A 23831-nucleotide genomic window follows, 5' to 3' on the forward strand; every position below is an offset into this window, starting at 1 on the left:
ACCCTTCCTGGCTTCCCTGAGAGATGGTCCCTTAATGGGTATCTCCAGGGTGAGACCAGGCATCCCCGGCGGTCTGGTGGGGCCGTTAGTGAAGATGAGGCAAGCTAATGCCCAGAGTTGCCGAGTGTGATCGCTGATCAGAGTGGGCACCGAGGCGAGAGAATTATCGAGTCCGCTGACCCTGGTCCAGAAACCTGCCGCGCCGGGAATCGAATTTCTTCAAGCCTAGTTGGATTGTTTTCTAGGCAGACTGGTTAGTGCCTTTGCATTTCAGGAAGGATCACCCGCCAAAGATGGCTTTTGAGCTTCTAGAGAGAAGTATGGTGATGCGGGCCCACTTTGAAACCAATGCGGTTTTATTCCGCAACTTTAAGAAGTTTTTTGTTTTTTAAACTTCACAATACCCATGATTTTTAAAAGTAGAAAAAACTTCTAAAAGTAAGTTTGCGAAAAATAAATCTCAGCAAAGCAGAAGCTTTTAGGACATTTTCTAAACTATCAAGGCATTCAGGACGCAGGTCCTCAAGTCAGCTCACCCTGCGGCAGCTCTCCTGTCCAGTTAGCCACCAGTCCACTATCCTATGCTGCCTGTCTACCTGTTGCACTGTTCGTGCCTCCTCTGCTCGTTTCTTGATTTGTTTTGCTTTCTGCTCGTTTTTCTGCACTGTTTTGCCTCTTCTGCTCATTTATCTGCCCTCTGTTTTGCCTTTTCGGCTCATTTTTCTATCCTCCGTTTTACTTTTTCTGCTCGTTTCTTTCCTTTTCCCGCAGTTTCCCTCCTCCTGCCACCCAGAGCCCCACCCTACCCCCAAGACCTACTTAAGGGAGGCCGCAGCGCGACTCCATTGAGCAGGTCCTCGTACCAGCTTCCCCTGCTACAGTTCTGTCCAGCTTGCCCACAGTCTGCTCCCCTCTGCTACCTGTCTACCTTCAACTCTGTTTCTGCCTTTGCTTGTTTCTTGCTGTTTTGACTTTCTGCTAACTTTTCTGTCTTGTTTGGCCTTATCTGCTCGCTCATCTGTCATCCGTTTTGCCTTTTTCTATTCGTTCTTCTGCCCTCTATTTTGCCTTTTCTGCTGGTTTTTCTGCCCGGTTTTGCATTTTCTGCAAATTTTTCAGTTCTCTGTTTGCCCTCTTTTGCTTAGTTTTGCCTTTTCCTCTCGTTTTTCTTCCCTCTATGTTGCCTTTTCTGCTAGTTTTTCTGCCCCGTTTTCGCCTTTTCTGCTAGTTTTTTCAGCCCTCTGTTTTGCCATTTTTGATTGTTTGTTTTTCTCCCTCCTGTTTTGCCATTTTCTGCTTGTTTCTTCCCTCTTCCCGCTGTTTCCTCAAGCCCTGGCTTTTTAATGGAAACTCGCACCCTAGAGCCCAGAGACCCCGAGGAGTGACCGTGCTGCGCTCTACAAATGCTGACTGATTGACAACTTGGGATACAGTTTGAAAACAAACTCCAGTACCATGTAGAACATCATTGGACAGTGCATTGTGCTAATGATAACGTGAATTTTGGCATGGCTTAATTTTCCTTCATGTCAAAAAGGAAAGGGAGTAACCCTTATTTAAAAATAGAGACAGGGTAACAAAGTTAAACAACAAAAGAAGTTCCCATTTAAGACAATTGTTGTTTTAGGGCAAAATGCTCCGTAATTCGGATAGTCCCTCAGTATGGATCATGAGCTATACCAACCTTCAAATCATAAATATAGCTATCTAATAAACCAAACAAGCTAAATTGCCAGGTTAAACACTGTTTTTGAATTAGAGGTCTGAGAGGAAAAATATACAAGTGGAGAGGTGATCACAGTATAAGTGAAAGAATTGTATTCAATAAAAATCAAATGATGCAAAATAACATTACAGTATTGACAGAATTAAAAACAATATCTCAAAGAAGTATACAATACAAAATGTTTCTTCTACAAGTTGAAGAAACTCAAAATAAATTGAAGAAAACTTAAGGAAAAAAGTCGAAGCAGCGTCTCAGTGACAACTAATTTCTTCACCTTCTTCAGGACAAGTGTTTTCAACAATCAATCGTTCTTCAGCTGGACTTTATGGTCTTGCATTCTTTAAATGTTAAAAAACGAGTTTTTGATGCTAGGAGGGACCAACCATCCAAGCCAGATAAGGACCTTGTAAAGGTAAAAAGACTTTACTGTTTGTTCGACTGGAGCCACCCATTAAGTTTATGGACAAGGCTAAAAATGAAAGCCTATGAACAAGTTAAAACCAGACCCTGTCCAGTTAGTCACTGAATAATTCAGCTTTATATTCAAGGTGTACCGACGATTTCAGCATTGACAATACAGGCAGTCTAAGATCAATGAAATAACACGCGGCCTCCCTGCTCCAGTACGAACAGCTTCCGGGTCCCAATTTCCGGATCCTGGACAACAATTGTCTTAAATGGGGGCTTCTTTCGTTGTTTAAATATCCTTCATCCAGATTATTACATTATTCGCATCTATAAATAGTTATGATATTGTACTAGCACTGAGGCCAGTCGTCGTTTTTGCATCAATCTACAAACTACCACTTTAGGAAATATGAGGCCTGAAATTAAAAAAAAACACAGGCAAAGCCATTACGTCTCAGCAATGCCCACGCTATTGGCATTGTCAATGTGAATGTCTTTTACCCATACTGTCTAGCAGCACATCTGCTGTTCAATTGTTTTTTTTTCTTTTTTAAGAGCTTGAGCTTCAGCATGTCTAAAATGGCTGACGTATTCGGATGCGACATATGCAACAGTATGACTTATGAAGATAATGCTCAGTTTAAGTGAAGCACCAGTGAAGAAAGTACATTGTGGTATCCCAAATCCTACCACAGGGCAAAAAAACATTACTTACAATGACGCAGTTCTTTCCGATGTGGACGTAGGAACCAATCTGTGCCGCATTCACAACACAGTCCTCTTCAATAAAAACATGGTCCCCAATATGCAGCGGGAAGAAGGCCACCCTGGAGCAAAACAAAAAAAAATTTGAGACCATGGTAATAATGTTATTCAATGAACAGCAAAGTGACAGAATGAATGCTTGAATTAATACAGACTTTAATACAGGCAGAGATAGGTCCACATCTGTTCGCAGGATGACACATGTGAACAGGTAGTGCTATGTCAGTGTGCATTCACCTTTTCTTATGAGAAGGGGAAAAAGGTGAGGGGTCTGCATCAGTCAAGATATCAACCTAGAAATAGGAAGGGAGAGGTCCATTGTAAATTGTAAATTGATACTTGTATAGCGCACTACTCACCCGCAAGGGTCTCAAGGCGCTTGTACGAATACCGCTGTGGAACCCATTCTGGCTTTCCCTGTGAGGCGTCCACTCCTGGGCACCCCCCAGGTGGAGGCCAGGCATCCTTAGCGTTGTGGGGGCCTTTGTGGAGATTAAGTAAGCTATTGCCCAGAGTTGCAGAGTGGGACTCCATGATTGGAATAGGCACCGAGGCAAGAATTATCAGGTCCGTGGAATTTTTGAGCCCAAGACCCGCAGAGGCGGGGAATTGAACCCTGGTCCGGGGGCTAGACCTCTGCATCAGGGTCTGCCGCTCTAACCATTGAGCCACACTTCTCCACTATTGAGCCACACTTCTCCACTATAAAGAACACTTTCTTCTAATCGTTGCCACGTTGACGTGCTGCTAAGAGTGTTATATCTCCTACATTGGCCGCCTCCAGTCAGCGTTGCTGATAGGTAGCACAATGTGAGCCAAATTCTTAATTAATTGTTTCACCAACACAGTGTAAGCAACAACAAAGCAAGGACAAATATCAAGCTTATCCCCTCGCGAAACAAAGCAAAGTGCTCTGTGTAGTGTTGACCACACATGGTAAAGGGTTGTTAACCATATTACGATCCTCCCTGGACCTCATTTCTCAGGATCATTATAGACAGAAGGTCATGGCCATTTAATCAGGGCATCTCGATAAGGTATCACTCTTGAACAGATAGGCTAATGCTTTACACACGTTTCTGGCCTCAGTGTAGAGGGCGAACAGAACAGTGTCCTTTAGAGTCACATACTGCTGCCTCTATTAAGGTATACTCTCTGAGCAATAGAGGAGCTGGTTCAAAAATGATATTGAATCCTGTGCCTCTGCCAGGGACAGACCTGCCAAAGTAAGAATACGTTTTCACTGTGTGAGTTTATAGGGAAAAGGGAGACGAGGTCATGCCAAATAGGGCTTTGGACTCCCGGCTCTCCCATAATAGCCACTGACTGTCTCCTCACAACATAAGGAGCTCAACTGGCACCAATCCCCATGGCCTGGGGAAGTTTTAAGTGAAGCCCTGCAGTGCAGCGCATTCCCTCCTTAGCTGCAACCCCCTTCTGTGCAAGAGTTTCCAGCTCACTGTGTGGTTGTGCCCTTTTACTGTGTGGTTGTGTGATGAGGCATGAAACCGTACGGCACAGCATGAAGAAATGCGGCACATGGGAACACAGAGTAAAGTGGCAGACATGTGGCAGGATTACAAACGTTGAAGTGGGAGATGGGAAGAGAGGAGTCTTTCCTGACTCCATCTACTTTGTTGAGGCAGTCAAATATAAGAGGAAACATTCCCACACAATGCTGACCGTGGCACAGGGAAAGGCGAGGAAAGAGGAATTTATTTGCAACCCAGCGAATTCAACACCTGCAGGTACAATATGAGAATTGGTCTACTATGCACTCACGTGCTGAAATCAATGAAGAGTGTTGACACTTCAAGCTACACCTAACTGAACAGCCCCATTAGGGCCAAAACCGGTCCTGGTTTGCTTCTGTTCTGTTTCAGGCAGGACCCAGCCTGGCAGTTCTTAATTTAGCACAATCAAGACTGTTGTGCATGTGGCTGGGTCCACACTGAGACGGCATGGTGGGCAAAAGAACAGAGGGCTGGAATTAAATCCGAGCAGTTGCCAGTGGTTAGACTTACAAGAGACCAGAAAAAACCATTTCACACTTGATATTATGAGATTACTAAAATCTGTTAAAGAAAATAGTTTTATCACCTGTCTAAGACAGAAAGTGTTGCTACTCACCCATTTCCCTAGCAAACTATTCCCATACATGGACCATACACTTCAAACGCTCTGCAGTTTGAGTAAGTGACCTTCCAGACTCTCCATTAGAGCACATCTGTCTTCTCAAGAAGTGCCATTAAACACTAGAGTTCAGATATGTAGGGCCTTCATCATTTAGTGTTTTTTTCCAGCATGGTGAATCAACATACCTGTGTGATCAGTAGTTAGTGTGCAAAAATTTGCTGACATTTTGTCATCCTTAATTACTGGGGAACAGCTACATAAAATAGTAACTACATTTGGTCATGAGAAGACCTTACCATTTTGGCAACTTGATAACCAACAACTGCAGGTACGGGCCGTAGCTACCCGTAGTTCTGCAGATGCACTAATAGGCGTCTCTACTATGCCCCAATTCTATCTGTCTACCGGTTAGTAGCCAAATGAAATGAAAAGAAATGAAAATGAGTTTTGTAAAGCGCAGAATAGCTGCCCGGAGGCGTCCCAGCGCTGAAGCTAACAAGTGTTGCCCGTAGGGCTGAATACAGGAGGAACAAACTATTTGTTAAACAGGAAAGTTTTTTAATTTTTCCTAAAAGAGGTGAGGTCAGAGTTGGACCTGAGATGAAAGGGTAGACTGTTCCACAGTTTGGCCGCGTTCAAAGAGAAGGAGCGACCTCCTTATCTAGACCTTTTATCCTTTGGCACAACAGCCAGTAAGGCATTGGTAGACCGAAGTTGTCTGCTGGGAAGATAGGGGGTGATTAAAGGGTGACTGATCAGTGGCCCAGTTTCCCAAAAAGATTGATGAGCAACACAAAGGGATTTGAAGCTGATCCTGTCTTTCACCGGAAGCCAATGTAATCTTGTCAGTCCGGCCTTCACAGAGGTCCTGCGGGGAAGCTGGAGCAGGGTTCGAGCCGCACAATTCTGAATTACCTGCAACTTTTTTAGTGTGGAGTCAGGGGTCCAAAGAGATGTCCAATTTTCTTGATTGCCTTATGCCCATGTGATCTTTGCAGTGCAAGTAGGGTGGGTATCCACATCTACAGCATTAAAATGACAGAAGTGCCCACACACAATTGAAAATTGTTTCACTTCCAACACTTTACATCGGATCACTAGTTGCTATGCTCCATCTTAGGAGCAGCGTCAAGCTTTTGAAATCTCTTGCAGAAAAGAAAACTATCTCAAGAAAAGCTATTTCACAAAAAAGGATTTTTTTTTCAATTAAGCAAGTTTATCAGCCCTATTTCGCCCAAAATGGAAATGTTTACTATTAAATGAGCTTATCAGCCCTTAAAACTAGGCTATGTGTTGTTCCCTCCCTTCTCAAACCTAACCATCTCTCACCAACTCCATTTGCAACTCACTTCCCTTACTTACATATCTCACGATTACAAACATATGACTCCTTTTGATATAATTCAAGTTTTGTAGTGTCTTACTTGTAAGACGGGACAATGGTTGCTGAAGTTGTCCTTAGGTGTGCATACGCCTAACGTTGTAAAGTAGCAAACTAAATAACATACATTTTTAAAAACCTCACATGGACCCAGAAGACCTACGAAGGCTGATCACAAATGAGGAACACAATCAGTGTGTCCTAGTTTTAAATCCTCATATTGTGTAGAAGGTGCCAGTAAATTAGGAGAGTTGCTGCTGCATCACCAAGAACCAGTTGGTCAGGCAATACGCAATAGTGCTCGGAAACAAAATTATTCAATTTCAAAAGGGCCTACGTTCTTTGTACCATTATTGGTCTGCAGCGCTTTTGCTGCGAGGCGGAGTAGCTGATTAAGTGACTTTTCTACGCATTGAAAAATGCCTGCTAATTACTTGAATAACCTCCCTTTCAATTAGCTGAATTTGTGCACAATGGGGAAACGTAGGTTGGAGCCATGGTACTCCTTCAGTACTCGCGTTCGCTGCATTTAAGGGGCAGCGCGCTGCACGGTCTTTTCTTTAGCAGGAAAACCTACATTTAGAAGTGGGATAAATATGTTACCTAAAATGCCTTTGGAATTGAAGCATCATGCCTTGTCCATAAGAAGAAAGTGTGTCACATTAATAATCAACACACTAACCGGCAACATTTAGCCATGTGTCTTCATGGCGCGTGGTGGGTGTCGGCACAGCCCAGAATACACGTGCGACATGTACAGGTGGCGGTGGGTCCAAGCGTCAAGCCAATTACTTAGCAGCAGACCAGGGCGACTTGCCAGTCACATGGCAATGGGTTCACCTGGACAATTACACTGCAGAAGATGTAAATGCTGTACCACACAAATGGCAACAGATGTTTGTGTGGAGTCAAATATACATCATTCGCCCACGTGCTATGCCACTCGGAGGGCACTGGATACACGTGACAAACCAATCAGAGAGCAGTGGGTTTGTGTGTCGTGCCACTCAAAGGTCACCATACTGCATGTCATGAAACTTGCAGAGCACCGAGTCCACATTCCGAGTCAGCATTACTGAATCGATGTATAATGTCACTCACAAAGCACAAGGTCCTTGCAGCATGCCACTCATTTAACATATGCCCCTTGTATGGGGGGTGGGGGGGTGGGGAGTTTATTCTAACCCCTTCTAGTGAACTACATAGCTGTAAGAAACGAGACAGGACTCCTCACCTAGAAACTGCAGGTGACTTAAGTACTTGTTTGAGAAATGTGTTTCTTAGCTTTCACTTATTATTATTTCTTTTATACATGCAGTAGCATTTCTTTGTTGTAAGGTCCTGAAGAAAGCAAGGACGCCTATGTCAACATATTGCTGAAACATGTCAACCTGGTTCCACATCTAGACAGCGCATTTCTTAAACTGTCTGAACACAAGATTTTTAATATTGGTGGAGTGAGTATCACCTGAATAAATCCTGTTCTATACTCCCTCATCCAATTTTATACACCCTTTTCTCATTATTTGCACTTTATTTTTCCTGCACTGCACTCCCCCAGTCACACCACACTCCACCAGTTATTGGCCTTGAGAAGTGGCATACCATACCACTGCTCTTTCAGTAGAAGAGATCTGTTCCACACCTCGGTCTCTTTCTGCTTAAAAAGAATACATCTATGTGGATGGTTTTGGAAGACTCCCAAATGATGAAGGGCGGTTCCGAGTGGTGACTGATGGGTATCTCTGACCATCTACTAGGATGTCAATGAATACCGTTTCTATAGGTTAGTACAGGGGCCCCTTGTTGTCTGTTTGAGTTTCGCACACTACAGATCCCCCTTTTCCTTTCTTAGACCCTCTGGTACTCTTGTGTTGTTCCGGGGGGAGAGTTTGGACATTTCCAGGGTGTAAGACCTTCAGTCTGGCCTAATGCAGCTCACATTCACAAAAACATATCAACAAAAAAAATGGCCCAGGTAAAGGACCCCGGTTATCGAGACTGAACTGACCTTATCTGGGAGGGCAGGTAGAAGGTCTACCCCACAGGGGAATAGATAAAACAATTGTATGCAGCACTCGAACAGAATCAGGCTGCCACTGAAAGAAGTCATCCCGCAGTATGGGCTGAAAGGATGCCCCACAGACATCCATCCAAGGATAGCTCACACACGGCAATTACAAATGCAGTACATTTTCTTTGTCCAATCCATTCTTTAAAGCACAAGCATCGGTAAAAACAGATAGGTTTTTTTGGGGGGAGTTCACTAAAGCATGTACACTCATTACAGATGTTAACCTGCGCTGGTCTCCTTTTCTTTGAAATTGCTTCAACTATAATCAATCAATCGGGATTTATAAAGCACAGTAAATCACTCGTAAGTGTCTGGAGGCGCTGTATTCAAAACTAGCTACTTTCCGGCCGGCCTTGGCACCATCATTGCTTGGCTGACCAATTATATAGCAGGAATTACCACCATTAACCACTAGGCTGCTAGGAGTTTTCCCCTCCTGTGCTGATTGATGGACGATTCCCATTGTTTCAGGACGAGCTCAGCTCGTCATAAGCACAGCTCAACCGTGCCTCATGACGAGCTTTGCTCGTCATGAGCATCGAAGGGGTTAAGCTGCGTAAGACACCATTATACCAGGCAAGGCCAACATGTGTATATTTTCTGTACAGCACAATCCAAGTCAGAAGCAGATGAATGTGAACAGTGTTCAAACGCAAAAAACAGTCAACAACAGAATGAAGTGGTAGTTGGTTATGAAGAATAACATTGGACTGTGCATTTTGATGTTGTGTTTAAAGAGGTTTGTCTTCAGCTCCTTCCTAAATTCGACCAGGGGTGGGGCACATCTGATGATATGGTGCGGCGTATAAGGAGGGAGAATACCTTTTACCTTCTTTTTCTGCCCTTCATTTCCAGTCTGAGTGTGTCCCGGCTGTGTGTCAGACAGCCATGAAGAAAGTGAGAAGTCAGCTAGATAGGCAGGGGTGCAAGTCCCAGTGCGGTGTAGATGATGCATCTAGTTTTCAAGATGGTGACTCCTGTTGAGTCTATACAGGTGAGAGTGAGGTCATATTTGTTTAGGCCATTGATACAGTGTATGTAAAATGCTCTGGATGAAGGCGAGTGTGGAGATTTGGAGGTAGTGGAGCAGGGTGCTGTCTACATTCAGATGCAAGGAGTACGACAGCTTAAAAAGGTAGCTTTAAAGTTGTTTTCTTGAAAGAATGGCTTCACTTTCTTTAGTAGAGAGAGCTGGGTTCAGGCCATCTTGGTTTTCTTGGCTATATATTCCTAGTTTAGGGACAATTTCCAAGATGAAACAGAGTGACACTGGGCCCTAGGGGGGGAGTATTCCTCAAATCCATGAGTTAATGTCCTTGAAGTTTGGACTAGATTTTGCTTGTTGTTCTTTGGAGAACACCATGAATTCTCTTTTGATGAGGTCAAGCTTCACCTGAACATCCAGGTCTGCATACGGTGCGTGCCATTATGCAGGGGCACCATTCGGACACAGATGCCTATAATTTGTCAATAATACCAACATATTGCCATGATTTTCATCATGCAAACGAAACAGGTGATGGACCGAATGTGGATCAATGTCACACATTCACCCCAGTCCGAAGATCTGGGCCCAAATCCATCGTTTTTTTGCACTCCACACCACCCTGGGTTAGACAATGGCGATATGCAAATCAGCTCTGACCCTGTGCCCCATGGGAACAGTCCAGTCCGAACTACAAAAGCCGCCATAAGTGCGCTGGGGATGCCCAGACGTGGGTCCCAGGCACTCCACACCACTGGAGTCAAGCTAGCCGGGCTGATGAGAGGTGTTACCTCGAAACCGGTCCGGTCCTCGGATGCTTGATTCCGTTCTGGGAAGGACATGGCTTTTCGGTCCATCACCTGTTTTGTTTGCAAATGGTTTTCATCATGACACTGCTGGGTACCATTTTCATGGGTACTTACAATGTGCCAAAATTACTACCACTCTCTCAGGAGCTAAAATAGGCACTATCTTCCACACTATACCAGGAATTACCAGCATTATGTCAAGGTCAGAATTTGCCCAAGGATGGCATGATCCTAACTTATGCCACAAATATTCCCAAAATTTCCACCAGTAGCACTATGGCTGGCCATATGTCACATAATGCCCCAATTATGCCAGGGACTGCATTTTTAAAGGGTCAGGACATGACAGTTCGGGCTGGACTGTTCCCATGAGGCACAGGGTCAGACTGATTTGCATAAGGCCATGTCTGAACTGGGGTGGTGTGTAGTGCAAAAAACCCATGGATTTAGGCCCAGATCTCTGTACTGGGGTGAATGTATGACATTGTTCTGCATTCTGTCCATCAACTGTGGTTTTTGCATTTGTCACCCCGAGTGGGATGGGTATGCCCCGACGTGAGTCCCATGCTCTCCACACCACTGGATTCAAGCAAGCCTGGCTGAAGACGGCTGGAATGCCAGAAACCGGTCCTCGGAAGCTTGTTTCCGGTCCAGGGAAGGCATGGCTTGGCAGTTCGGGCTGGACTGTTCCCATGAGGTACAGGGTCAGACTGATTTGCATACGGCCATGTCTGAACTGGGGTGGTGTGGAGTGCAAAAAAACGATGGATTTAGGCCCAGATCTCTATACTGGGGTGAATGTATGACATTGTTCTGCATTCTGTCCATCAACTGTGGTTTTTGCATTTGTCACCCCGAGTGGGATGGGTATGCTCAGACGTGAGTCCCATGCTCTCCACACCACTGGATTCAAGCAAGCCGGGCTGAAGACGGCTGGAATGCCAGAAACCGGTCCTCAGAAGCTTGTTTCTGGTACAGGGAAGGCATGGCTTGGCAGTTCGGGCTGGACTGTTCCCATGAGGCACAGGGTCAGACTGATTTGCATATGGCCATGTCTGAACTGGGGTGGTGTGGAGTGCAAAAAAACGATGGATTCAGGCCCAGATCTCTGTACTGGGGTGAATGTATGACATTGTTCTGCATTCTGTCCATCAACTGTGGTTTTTGCATGATCCTAACTTATGCCACAAATATTCCCAAAATTTCCACCAGTAGCACTATGGCTGGCCATATGTCACATAATGCCCCAATTATGCCAGGGACGGCATTTTTAAAGGGTCAGGACATGATGTCATGGATGCCTAAATGTTGCCCAGAATTGCCAACACTACACAAGGGCTTCCTCTCTGTCTCTGTTCCAACTGTTGCTCTGGCCTGCCTCAATTTCTTGGACTTCCCAGAGGTTGGTAGAATGTGTAAAGCTAAGAAACTGGTGCAGGTTGGCTTCAAGGACAGATCCTTTTTGGAGGCTAGGGGTGTGGGAGACGCACCAGTAATACTGGAGCATGGATGGAACGGAAGGGTTTATGTGAAATATGCAGCTCTCAAGGTCCCGGGATGAGTTTGGATGGCTAGGATTGGAGTCTCATGATGTAGGAGGGAGGAAAGCCAGAGGTGGCAGCTAGGTTGTGGCATTTGGCCCTTTCAGGGAGAAAGGGGCAGACAGGCTGTGGCAGTGCTTTCTTTTTGCAGGACCGGGGGCTGGTGGGTTATTTGAGCAAGCGGGGACTCACCGGGGTTAAAGGTTGGAGCAGAGGTTAGGTGGTTCTCTCAGGAGGGTGTTTTTTCTTCTCATACTTGGCAATATAATTTCCTTTTGTCTGGCAAAGAGGTTAAACTGCGTCATGGGGCAGTGTTTTTGGGTGCACAAGAACCTAACTAGGCCTCGTAAATCATGAAAATATTATCAGAACTGCAGGCTTAGCGACTTGAATAATCTACTTGCCCTAGCTGTAATGGGCTTGCCCCATAAACTGGTCTCAAATTGTGTGATCCTAGGCAAATATTTTATTTAATATCATGTTGTCTTTTTCTTCATTATCACATTTGGAGAGGTGTGGTGCAGCGGCCAGAACAGCTGACTTTGGAGCACAGGGCTCACGATTCGATCCAGGGCTCCGGCAGCAGATCAGCCCAGCACCATGTGACTCTGGGCAATAGCTCACTTAATTTCCATGACGGCCCACAGCACCTTGAGAGCCGTAAGGGTGAGTAGTTTGCGCTTTACAAAACTGGATTTAGTTATATGAGAATACCTTAAATCTGGAGTTCAGCATGTCTGCTGTACAAAAATTTTTGTTTGATTTAATAAACTAAACTTTTGCTCCATGTATTCTAAGAATGTAGCCCACATATAGGTTACACCTAGAGCAGGACGTACCCTTAATTCACTATAGCATGGTCATCGGGGGACAGGAACGTTTCTCAGATCACGTTTAAAACTTTTAATAAGTATATTACTAAAGAAGGTTGCGATAGTGCACTCATTTCCAGACAGTGCATTTCCATTGTCATGGCTACAAACTTTACCACTGACATGCAGTTTTATTGCTAAAACTATATAGGCATTCAAACAATATGTGCAAACGGGGTTTCAGCAAATATGCATCATTTGCACACCACCAAGTAAAGTGTTTTCATTTATTTTGATCCTAATAAAGTCTTTGATTCCATCACAAATGAGAATTACAAAAAAAGTGCTTTTCAACTACTGAAATACATTCAGAAATATTTGTTCAGTTCATTTACAAGCTCTATAAATGTTGCAATTTAGGAAAAAACATCTTACAACCTTTCATTTTACAATGCCTGTACTCCAACATGATGGTCAGATAGTTCACTTTACGTTTCTTTACTAGACTGCAAGTTAAAGGATTTTGTAAACTCTAATCTCCAGGATACAATAAGCAGCAATTTGTAAGAAGATATAAGCTGACATTGGACCTCGGTCTTTGAACACAGCAAATGTGACAAGATAACAAGATTTAAAGGCACCTTTAAATATCAACAGATGCCAGAACCATATCTCCTCCATGGTTAAGAGTGCCTGCTTACAGTTGAGGCTTCTTTGGGGAATCATGAACCTTATGCCTGCATCAGACTTCAAATCTGTTGTCCAGGCACTTGTGCACTCCAGACTCAACTACGGAATTTCACTCCTTTCCGGCATTCCCAAAGTTCACCTAGGTCTGCTACATACGGAAGCCCCCTTTGTGACAGGAGACAAGAAATTCGACCAAATCTCCCCCATTCTATGCTCCCTTCAGTGGCTTCCCATAGAAGCGAGGGCTCAATTTAAAACTGCCTGCATCACTCATAAAGCTCTAAACTCCTCTTTATCCTAGTACCTCTCCAAGAAACTGAGAATCTCAGGTGACGGTCGAAACTCATGAAACGCCCAACTGCTCTCCTGGAACCCCGCATCTTTAAGCAAGAGCAATACATGAAATTGGAACCCTCTTCAGCCGACCCTCCACTTGGCCACATGTTCATGTCACCTTCAAATAAAGCTCTTCTGTTTGAACAATAACTGGCTAACCTGTGTCTACCCCTTCATGCTCCAGTCAAGTGCAGACCAACCTCAACCAGCATGAACAATTGTTGTCCAGCTTGTGGTACTGTACCACCTGCCTGTCACTGCTATGCTTTATATAAATGTGTATGAAACGCTCTATCTCATAGGAGGGCTAACTTGGCCTCCCCCCGCCCCTTGATTGTTAAATGTATATTTTCCATTTCTTACTGATAAGTTCTGCTTTATTGTAAAGTGCTCTGATGCCTATGGGCCATGTCCGCGCTATATAAAATCAAAAAACTAAAATAAATACAATCAACTCTAGGTTATTTTTTCATGGCGGCATGCGGTTCAAAGTGCACGAAAGTGACATGTTTATCAGTCCTTACAGTGATTTAACAAGAAAGAAGCCAAAGTTTGAAGCTTAGAGGGACCAACTATCATTAACATGGTCCTTCCGCCAATACCACACTACTTTCTGCTGATCAGGAATAGCCACAAACACAGCAAAATAAAGCGAATCAGACGTGAACATTGGGCCAGATGTATGTAGCAACAGTTTTCCAATATTCCCTAATTACGAATCCTTGTGATTCACAATTAGGAAATCGCAAAACAGCATGTATGAAATTGTGTTGAACACTTTCTGCGATTCCTAGGGGGTCGCAAATGACCTACCTCATGAATATTAATGATGTAGGTTGCAATTTGCGACCCCCAAGGAATCTCTAAAATTTCGGGGATGGTGGCCTGCTAGAGTCAGCAGACCACCATGTCCGTGATAGAATTTAAATAAAGCAAACATTTTAATAAATGAAAAGTTTTCTTTTATTTTCTAAGAGCAGGCAGCGGCCCGTTGGACCACTGCCTTCTCTGAAGAAGAAAAAAAAATAGCTGCCATTCCCAAAGGAAAAGGGGTCCCCCCCCTTCCCATTTACGAATGGATTAACATCTCCTTGAAGTAGGTGGTATAAATGTGAATGTTTTGCGACCACATTCACGGTCACAAAACATTCATACATACCATTAGGATTTGCTATTTGGAAGGGACGCCCGAAACACACCCCTTCCAAATAGCGGATCGCAAACACATTTTGCGGTTCGGTAACAGGTTACCGAATTGCAAAATAGGGTGCGTTGCAGGTGAAAGCATTTTTTGCGTTCTCAAACGTTTGAGCACACAACAATGCTTGATACATGTGGCTTATCGTCTCTGGCCGAGGGTGCTTAATAGCAAAGCCTCTTTGGTGTTTTGCTGCCATCTAGTGAGAACAAGCGTTATTGCCAGAAAGTCACAAAGCTGGTCATCTGCTACATTTACAAGACTGTCCAAATCATGCTACAAAAGGTAAGTGATGGAGTGTGTAAACAGAAGCAAGAAGAGGTGCAACAAGTGCTCTCAGGACTAAAGTCAGACACCTTACGAGCGTTCCACCTACTGCCCCACTTTCTTATATGTGTACCCTCAACTGCATGCCGTTTCGTTTTCCCACCAGACAAACTAACAGTACACCTCATTACAAATCTCCGCCTTCTCTCCTTTCTTGTACTCTCTTAGAGGTAACTGGCTGTCCACCTGCATCTTCCTATGGACCGGTTACAAATATCTCCCCTTCCACACTACTGCAATGTCCCTCAAGCCTCATGCATAGGATCATCTACCTTAAGGCAAGTTTTCTTACTACCTTGCAGTCACTGAACCTGCCTTTGAAAGTAGACTCCCTCTGCGCCTCAGAGCACCCACAACACTTTGCAGAATGCTTCATCTTTCCGACCCCACCCACAGATTCCCCTGCTGAAACATACACACACACACACACACACACACACAAGTTTGGATTCTATCTAAACAGGAATTAGAAAGAAACTTCTGCTGACAGCACACGGGGTAAGACTGTATTCCAACACCATCCAATCACACCACTCAGCACAGACACTCTGACACAATTAGGCTAGTATTAATACTCTCAAGCCTCCAGTCCGTTTGTTCATGATTGAATGATGACTTTTGATTAACAATGATGTCCTCTTCACAAATTAGCACTCTTTAGACCAGGCTTTTCTCCAATGAGGAGCTCGTGAGCTACTGGTAGCTCTTCAGCCCTCCTGTAAGTACCTCTCCTGTGTGCAGCCCATCTTACTAAGCTTGAAGCTTTTGCTTGGTTGAATATACGTATACTAAAACTGAAGAGCGAGAATTTAAGATGAAAATATGTGGATTTCCAGAATTCACAAGCTGATGTTTGGAGAAAAAGTGACTGAATTTCCAAAATGTTTGAAAACTGATGTTTGAGTGATAAATCATGCAGCGTTGGGGAGACTCATTTCTTATATTGGTGCAAGGGGGATTGTAGCTATGGCAGCTATGCATTACCCATGTAGAAGCATTACACATTGGCAAAGCCTTTTTGTTGTTTTTACATTACCGCTGGCAACTGTGTCTAATGCACTGAGGTGATCACCGCTGGTAATTTTGCATACGGTGGCCAGTAATGCAATCTTGTCTGATGTGATCACTATTGCAGCACTATTAAGATTAGTAGCGCAGGATAATTTTCATTGAACATAAGCAGCTCTTACTAAAGAAAAGGTTGGAGACCCCTGTATTAGATGCTAATGGCATACTTTTTACCATCAGCAAAACAGAAGAATAATCACTCAGCTGGAAAACCCAATCAAGACACACAATGAATCTCCTGATCCTGATCTCCGACACACAACATACCGTTGACAGCGCTAAAAAGAGGCAAAATGGACCAAACCATATCAAAGAGCCCCACTCCACCACACTTGTTCCATAATTTTAAGTATAACTCCTCCCAGGGAAAGAGAGTCAAATCCTACATGTTAATAAGAGACGTAGCCAGCTTAAGGCTCTGGCACCAGGGTACGGACAACTTAAGCAAAGCCTAGAGGTGCACACCTCCCCGCCAGCCAGTTTTTAGATGCATAGAGACCTCTAGCTGTAGATGAGGTTTCTGGAGTGCGAGCGCACGCCCCTCTGCTTCCTGCTCTATGAACGGCCCTCCATCAAGACATTGACAGAAGAAACCAAGCAGGTACTAGGCCACTCACTCAAATTCTAGCCTCAGACTGTAGCGGTTTATAGGTCACATTGTTGCAACAGCAACGACACATCTGTACAAATCACTTCAAACCACCAAAACTAATTAATTCACATATTTTACCACAGTTAAACTTCTGCTCAACTGCTCTACTCCTTATCGTAGACACCAGTCTTTGTAGTAATCTGCCAATCGAAGGGCTAGATTTACACTTCTCAGCCTGGTCTTGTAGCTATTCATGGCACAGATTCATTCTCCCTTGTTGACATTCCCTACCCCTGTTTTAATTAGAACAAAACACTACATTATGAAAACAAAACATTCTGTTTGTTCGTATATGTCCCTGCGCTGCATCTCATTTTCAAACCTTTCATTACTTAAACCCTCACAACTGGAACTCCGCAATAGAATATACATACTTCACCATCAACCTGATTCAGAGCTGCCTCGAAGCTTACTGCCTGCTCCCCAGCCTAGAACCTATGACTGCTTTCAACCCGATCCCTACTAGCCCCTGCTGTAAGTATCTATGTATTTTCTTTTTTACTAGTTTTTAGAATTTGTAGAAGCGTGGATAGTTTAAATGCAAGCTGCTCAGAAGCTACAGAGCCTCCCTAAAACACGCTATATAAAACCAAAAAAGAACTAAATAAAAACTCTTCAGAAATGTATGGTCCATTTGAACTAAAAATCCAACCTCTCCAAATTCTAGATATGAAGGCGATCAGGATGCCATTGACATTTTGCATTACTGAAGGATATTTTTTGGTTTTGTGTTGTACCACCATTTCAACCTTAAATTAATTTCAACTTTAGTTTTTGCACTGAATTTTATTTTTATATAGATAAATGGTTGTTTCATTTGATGTGCACATCATTCGGTGGGATTTTTTTGTCAAGTATGTATTCACGACAATCACACAGCAGTTTTAAACTGAGGTACAAAAATTGCAAAGTGTTTTCATTTAAGTTTTCAAAAATATTTTTTTTATTTTTGTGAATGAGATTAATTTGAAGTTTTTGAATACTCTATTAAGGTATGATTTATCGAGTCAGAGAGGAAAAAGAGTGTAACATGTTCCTGCTTGATGGCGATGCTCCCTTCCATTCATTTTAATGTACACTTATTTTATGGGTGTTTCTTTTACTTTACAATTAAGTAGTTATTCAAATTGTAGAATTGTTTGAAAACAGATCATCTTCTGCCTAAGAAAATCACGGATCAGGAATAATTTGTTTGTTGTCGTTTTTATAATGATGTGTGTATTTTTTGTTTTTACAAAGAAAACTTACAGAACTGAGACTTCTCAAATAGCTAGCCCGTAAAAGTTGTTTTCTCTCTGTGCTCCTGTTCTAAAATACCTTTTGCTTCATAATGATTAAGCCATTTGTTAAGGCACATCTTCCATTTTTTTTTTTACTTTATTTTTCCCATTTTTAAGTGTACAGGCGCAAAAAGATCAATACATTGCAAAGCATATAATTATTAGCAATAAGGAGAGCGTGCATTTCAAAAATACTTTAAATCAACCATAGCATTTGATGGAATTGAGGAACGTCTTGCAGGCAAATGGCAGTGACAATGCAGATATGATCAAAACATCAGAATATAATGTTATAAGTCAGTGTTACATAGAAAGCCGGGGGCATCTCCGGCAGCGCAGTAATAACATTGATAACATGGGGAGACACACACACAAAAAACAACAACAAAACAAACAAAGAAAAGCATGTATATAAGCACACGTAATCAAGTATCACATCAGCCGACCCCCTCGGGGACAATACCACTCGCTGTTTGCGTCTGCTGATCTGCGTTTTTCTTGGCAATGTAGGCCCTATACGGGTTCCAATTGTCAACCGGTCTGGACGCGCTAGGGATCTGGTGGAGTATTCCTCACAGTTAATGCTGCAGAAGGCCATGCTGCCAAGCCACAATTTCAGCGTTGGGGATCGTCTGCTACCCCATAACAAAGCCACTTCTCTCTTGGCTAACAGGAAGCCCATAGCAGCGAGGAAGTTGGCCACATAGCCCAGCCATGCGATCTCAGGAGTGGGAACGATCTGCATGGGCAATACGTCACCCAGGGTATCATGTATCAAGGACCAATAATCGTGTAGGTTGGGGCATGTCCAAGAGAGGTGAGCAAAGATAGCAAAGGGAGCCCTACATTTCGGACAGTGGTGAGGCCTATCAGGGTCGATTCTGTGTGAGCGTGCTGAGGTATGGTACAGCCTGCGGAGGAACTTAAAACGAAGGAGTTTGTGCCTGCTATTTAGGGAAACGTCTTTAGTTGCCCTACAGCATTGCTCCCATTGGTCGTCAGTAATAGGTTTGCCCAAGGTCCGCTTACCATGCAGTGCGTATCCCGGAGTCAGAGACAGGAATGGATTCACAATACAGCTTGTATACCATTTTCCATTTATTTAATGGTGTATCCTCAAATTCTGGATTGGGAATTAAACCAGTTGGATTCTTACAAAATGGAAACAAAGTCTGTCCCATCATTAGGCAATCACATATAGGGGACAAATGGCCAAAGTATGGAAGTAACAGAAAACAATTGCACAAAACTCTCTCTTTAGTTTTCCTGGATCAACCTCTGGCATATTAAAAATAGATGCCATATATGTATTTATATTAAAAATCCATTTTCAACTCCTGTAACGTTCAGTCCTGTGACCATTTAATAACATGCCACTTCTTCCAGTTATTTACAAACTCGCCTCTTAGGCACAAAAGACATTCTAGGCCAGACCGCAGCAGCTCTCCTGCTGATGAGGATGGAGCCCAATGATTAAGCGCCCCACAATCCAAGCAGCATGAGTCAGGTACTAACAGTGTCAAAACCAATCCTTCTTTCAAATGAACTGAAACAAAAGCACTAGAGTGACATGAAACAGGTTTTAATGCATCTAGAAGTAAAACTTCTCACCCAACAATCAAGCACGCTCCGCAACATTCCAGCACGCGCACTCACAGAATTCGCCAGATACGCGACCACTCAGAACGTCGGACATTTAGAGCTAGATGCTTAGTGTCATTACCAAAGTGTTTGAAAATGAAGGCACTTCACTTGTAGGCATGGTTGTGCAGAATAAGGAAAATGTGACTTATTACGAGGTACAGATAACTTAAGTATATTGTTGGTCTCATTGGACAAGTGATTATGTCAGGTGGTATGATGTACATATTTTATTGGAAAGTATAATGGTGATGACCGGACCTCTTTCTCACCTCATTATCCACTAATATGGGTCTTCTATATGAGTGAGCAGACAGACCCCAGGAGGGGAACATTAGATCTAGGAAAATAAAAATGACTGAGGGGTTCTTTGAAAGGTTGTGGTGGGGTTATGTGGGTCAAGCAAGGAGAGAGGAGATATTTGTAGATAAACATAATGGATAGCAGAGAAGATAAAATGGAAGAGAAGGAATGATGGAGGAGAACAGGGGCAAGGAGAAGGAGAAAACAGGAGTTAAAGTGGAGTAAAGGAGTGAAACAGAAGAGGGGGAAGCCACAGAGGTAAACAGAAATGGCAAAAAATGGGAGAACCAAGGTAAGAGACAATAAGTTAGATCGAAGCATATGGGGATGGGGAGGAAGAAATTGAGATAAGGATAGAGATAAGAAAGCAATGGTGAACTAAAGAAGGAGAGGAGAGGTTGAGAGGTAAGATGTACATATTTTATTGGAAAGTATAATGGTGATGACCGGACCTCTTTCTCCCCTCACTATCCACTAATATGGGTCTCGTATAGAAGTAAGCAGACAGACCCCAGGCTGGGACATCAGATCTGGGGAAATAAAAATGACTGAGGGGTGATAGAGATAAGAAAGCAATGGTGAACTAAAGAAGGAGAGGAGAGGTTGAGAATAACATTTGAAGAGGAGGGAGGGAAAATATGGGGCAAGCATGCTGTTAAGAGACCAGGACAGATCTGGGGGAGTGGGTGTGAGAAGAGGAAGGGATAGAAAAGGTAAGTGATTATGAGAAAGGACACATAGTGAGAGGGGGGTGATGTGAGGAAAAACAAGGAAGGACAGGAAGGACTATGCCAGCTCCCTGTTTTTGGGCCTAAACTAGGCTGAGTTATCTCGCCTTCAGAGAGTCCAGAACGCGGCAGCTAGGATGCTTGTTGGCCTCCCGAAGTTTGTCTCGGCTCGTCGGACTATCCAAGATCTCCATTGGTTACCGGTGGGGCAGAGAATTAAGTTTAAAGCTCTCTGCTTAACTTTCAAAATTCTCAAATCAGCCTCCCCTCCCATTCTTGCACAGACTATTCAGCACTATGTCCCGGCCAGAGCTCTTCGCTCCGCCGGATCCAACCTTGCCATTGTGCCACGTTTTAAAAAATCTAGGATGGGCGGACGTTCTTTCTCAGTGTTGGCAGCAGCCCTTTGGAACTCTCTGCCAGCCCCTCTTCGCTCCATTCCTGACTTGCTCCCTTTCAGGAAGGCACTTAAAACTTTTCTTTTTTCCACAATTTAGGCCCACTTTTTATACCTTCTCTGATGTGTTGTGTTATCAACCTCCAAAGCGCCGGGACGCCACTTTGCTGTGGCATCCGTGCGCTATATAAAAATTAAATAACATAACATAACATAACATAACAGAAGTGGTGGCACTGTCAGGTGCATGTTGGGGGTAAGTGAAACTGTAATTTAATAGACTCCGCTCCAGGGCAGGCGTCCCTACACAGAGACAGTAGACTGAAGGGGCCTCCCCTAAAAATGCCTTCCCAAGTTCATGACAGCTGCCCGGTGGCAGCATAGAAGGCAGGACTCTTTGAAGGTACAGGAGGAAGGGAGTCTTCAAAAGGCATGATCAGCTCCCAGGAGCTGCCCAATCAACCAGCTTAGCAATGAATCAGTGCCACATCTGGCCATAGCATTAGAGACTGCAAACTCTCAAATGGGGGTGAAAACATACATTTGAAATTGTACAGAGAGCGTACAAATGTGGGTGACACCTGCAGAATAGGTATTTGTTAGCTTGACCAGAGTCGCGTTCAGTTCATGCTAAGCATTCCACAGGATGGGGGCAGCAATGGCCAGGAGAGAAGTGGAGACAGAGTAAAGTGTCCAGTACAGAGCCTGTGACATAGTGAGACTCACAAGCAGCCTGCACATTTGGTCTTGTGAATGTCTCAATGGAATACCATGTACAAGTCGGTTTTTCAATACTTGTGCGGTTTACTCATGGCAAAAAATTGAGGCCAAAATCTTTGCAGTCAATGACATCCAGATATACCTCTGCCCCTCCCTTACATCAGCCAAACACAGTTGACTAATGTCAAGGGTGCTAAAATAAAAATACTCACACCCATTGATCCCCTGCAAAGATGTGCTCTAAATATATCAAATAAAGGAAAGTGAATCTGGCCTGTTCAAGACTAATATTTTGGTTTCAATACATTTTTTCTGTCATCATCCAAAATATGATGCTAAAGCAACCCAAAGTCCACTCAGTATTTTCAACCTCCATCCCATGCCCACCCTCACTGGCAATGTCAGAGCCATGCAATCCAACTAACGTGTCTTTACAAGGTTTATATTTAAAATTAAAAAAAGACACTCACTTATATACCAAAGTTACTTTTTCTAAAAAGCACAAATTGAGAGAAATTTTTTAGATATCAAAATTCTTGCCCTATACATGAGGAAAGTGGTCAGATAGCTGGTTTCACCCCAACACCATTGCTTTGACCCCACTTCCACCTATTAACACTCAGTGCTACCAAAGGAAGTTCATACAAATTACATGTGGCTGATGGGCAATACGGGTAATAATGCTGATGGTAAGGGAAGCAAAAAAATGTTTTGCCTTCCGGTCTACAACCCTGCTGAAAGAGTTCTACAACATCAGAGATAAAATGTGAAATACTTTTGAACATCATCGGTTTCTTTACATGTTCAACCTCCATTTTAGAACTCTGTAACCTGCATGGCTAGACCCAAACTAAATTGTCTTTTTCCTACCCCTGGTGTACTAAATTTGGAAAGTAGTGTGGAATTCGCTTCAAACACAGTTTCTGGAATCATGTTGCACCAAACACAATTCTTATCAAAGTGATGTGTACAGTGCAGAAGGCAGAGAGAAGCTTACCCCTTGCTGAACTTCTTAAATGGCGGCCGCACAACACTTCGGCTTTTGATAACGCAATGACGCCCGACTCGTACATTGGCAAGGTCACCCCTGATGATACAGTCATTCATTACGATTGTCTAGGGTACAAAAGAAACAGTTAACCAATGGCCTCAATGAGTTATCAGATCTCCCAACCATTCTTAGATGCAACCTCTGGGCTTTCAATTAGCCAAACAAACACAGAAGCTGTTGACCTGGTGATTTGAAAAGCTTACAGTTTGCATCAGAATTGCACATAAGAATCTTTTAAAAAACAAACAATACATGGTCATATTTTCCTGCAGTAAAAGTTGCAACCAGTGAATTACTCTTATGTACAGTTATGTAAGCATAGACATATCCAATACTTCTGTAATCACACTGTTATTCTTTAATAAAAAAAAGAGTAACAAATAACATTTTATAAGGGAGCAAAACACAGTTGTAAAAATATACAATTAGAAATGTTAAGCTAACACTCAGGTGAGGGATGGAATAAAACTTAATGAAAAACCTATATAACAGTTAACTTCTTTTCATTTGCCCTAAATGGTGTTCATATGTTTGGAGTGCACTTAAAGAGTTTAAAAAAGAATGCTTTATTTTTTTTTCTGATAACATTGTGCATGTAAAACCTTTAAGGAAATCCAAATTGAAAATTTCGAATGATCTGCCATTTGCATGTGGCAGCAAAAGACTGTTTATTACAAACCCGCAAATGAAAATTCTTGTTTCAGAAAATGTATAAGTTACACTGCAACACAATAAACGTTACTTAGAAATGACTGATAAAAAAAGCACACAAAATGATGTATTGCTAGAGAGCATGAAACACG

The 23831-nt window shown here is 43.2% G+C and overlaps 1 protein-coding gene across 1 annotated transcript in view; it reads right to left on the reverse strand.

Moving 5' to 3' along the window:
- The window catches only part of DCTN5 (dynactin subunit 5), a 71777-nt gene that overhangs the window by 29410 nt on the left and 18536 nt on the right, over positions 1–23831 (reverse strand). Inside the window, exons 3-4 of the mRNA XM_086940452.1 lie at positions 22975–23093; positions 2850–2961 (exon numbers count right to left, since the gene is read on the reverse strand). Coding sequence (XP_086796578.1) covers positions 2850–2961; positions 22975–23093 — 231 coding nt within the window. The remainder of the gene's footprint in view (positions 1–2849; positions 2962–22974; positions 23094–23831) is intronic.

The sequence above is a fragment of the Lissotriton vulgaris genome, chromosome 10 (genome assembly GCF_964263255.1).
Source record: "Lissotriton vulgaris chromosome 10, aLisVul1.2, whole genome shotgun sequence".
NCBI lineage: Eukaryota > Metazoa > Chordata > Amphibia > Caudata > Salamandridae > Lissotriton > Lissotriton vulgaris.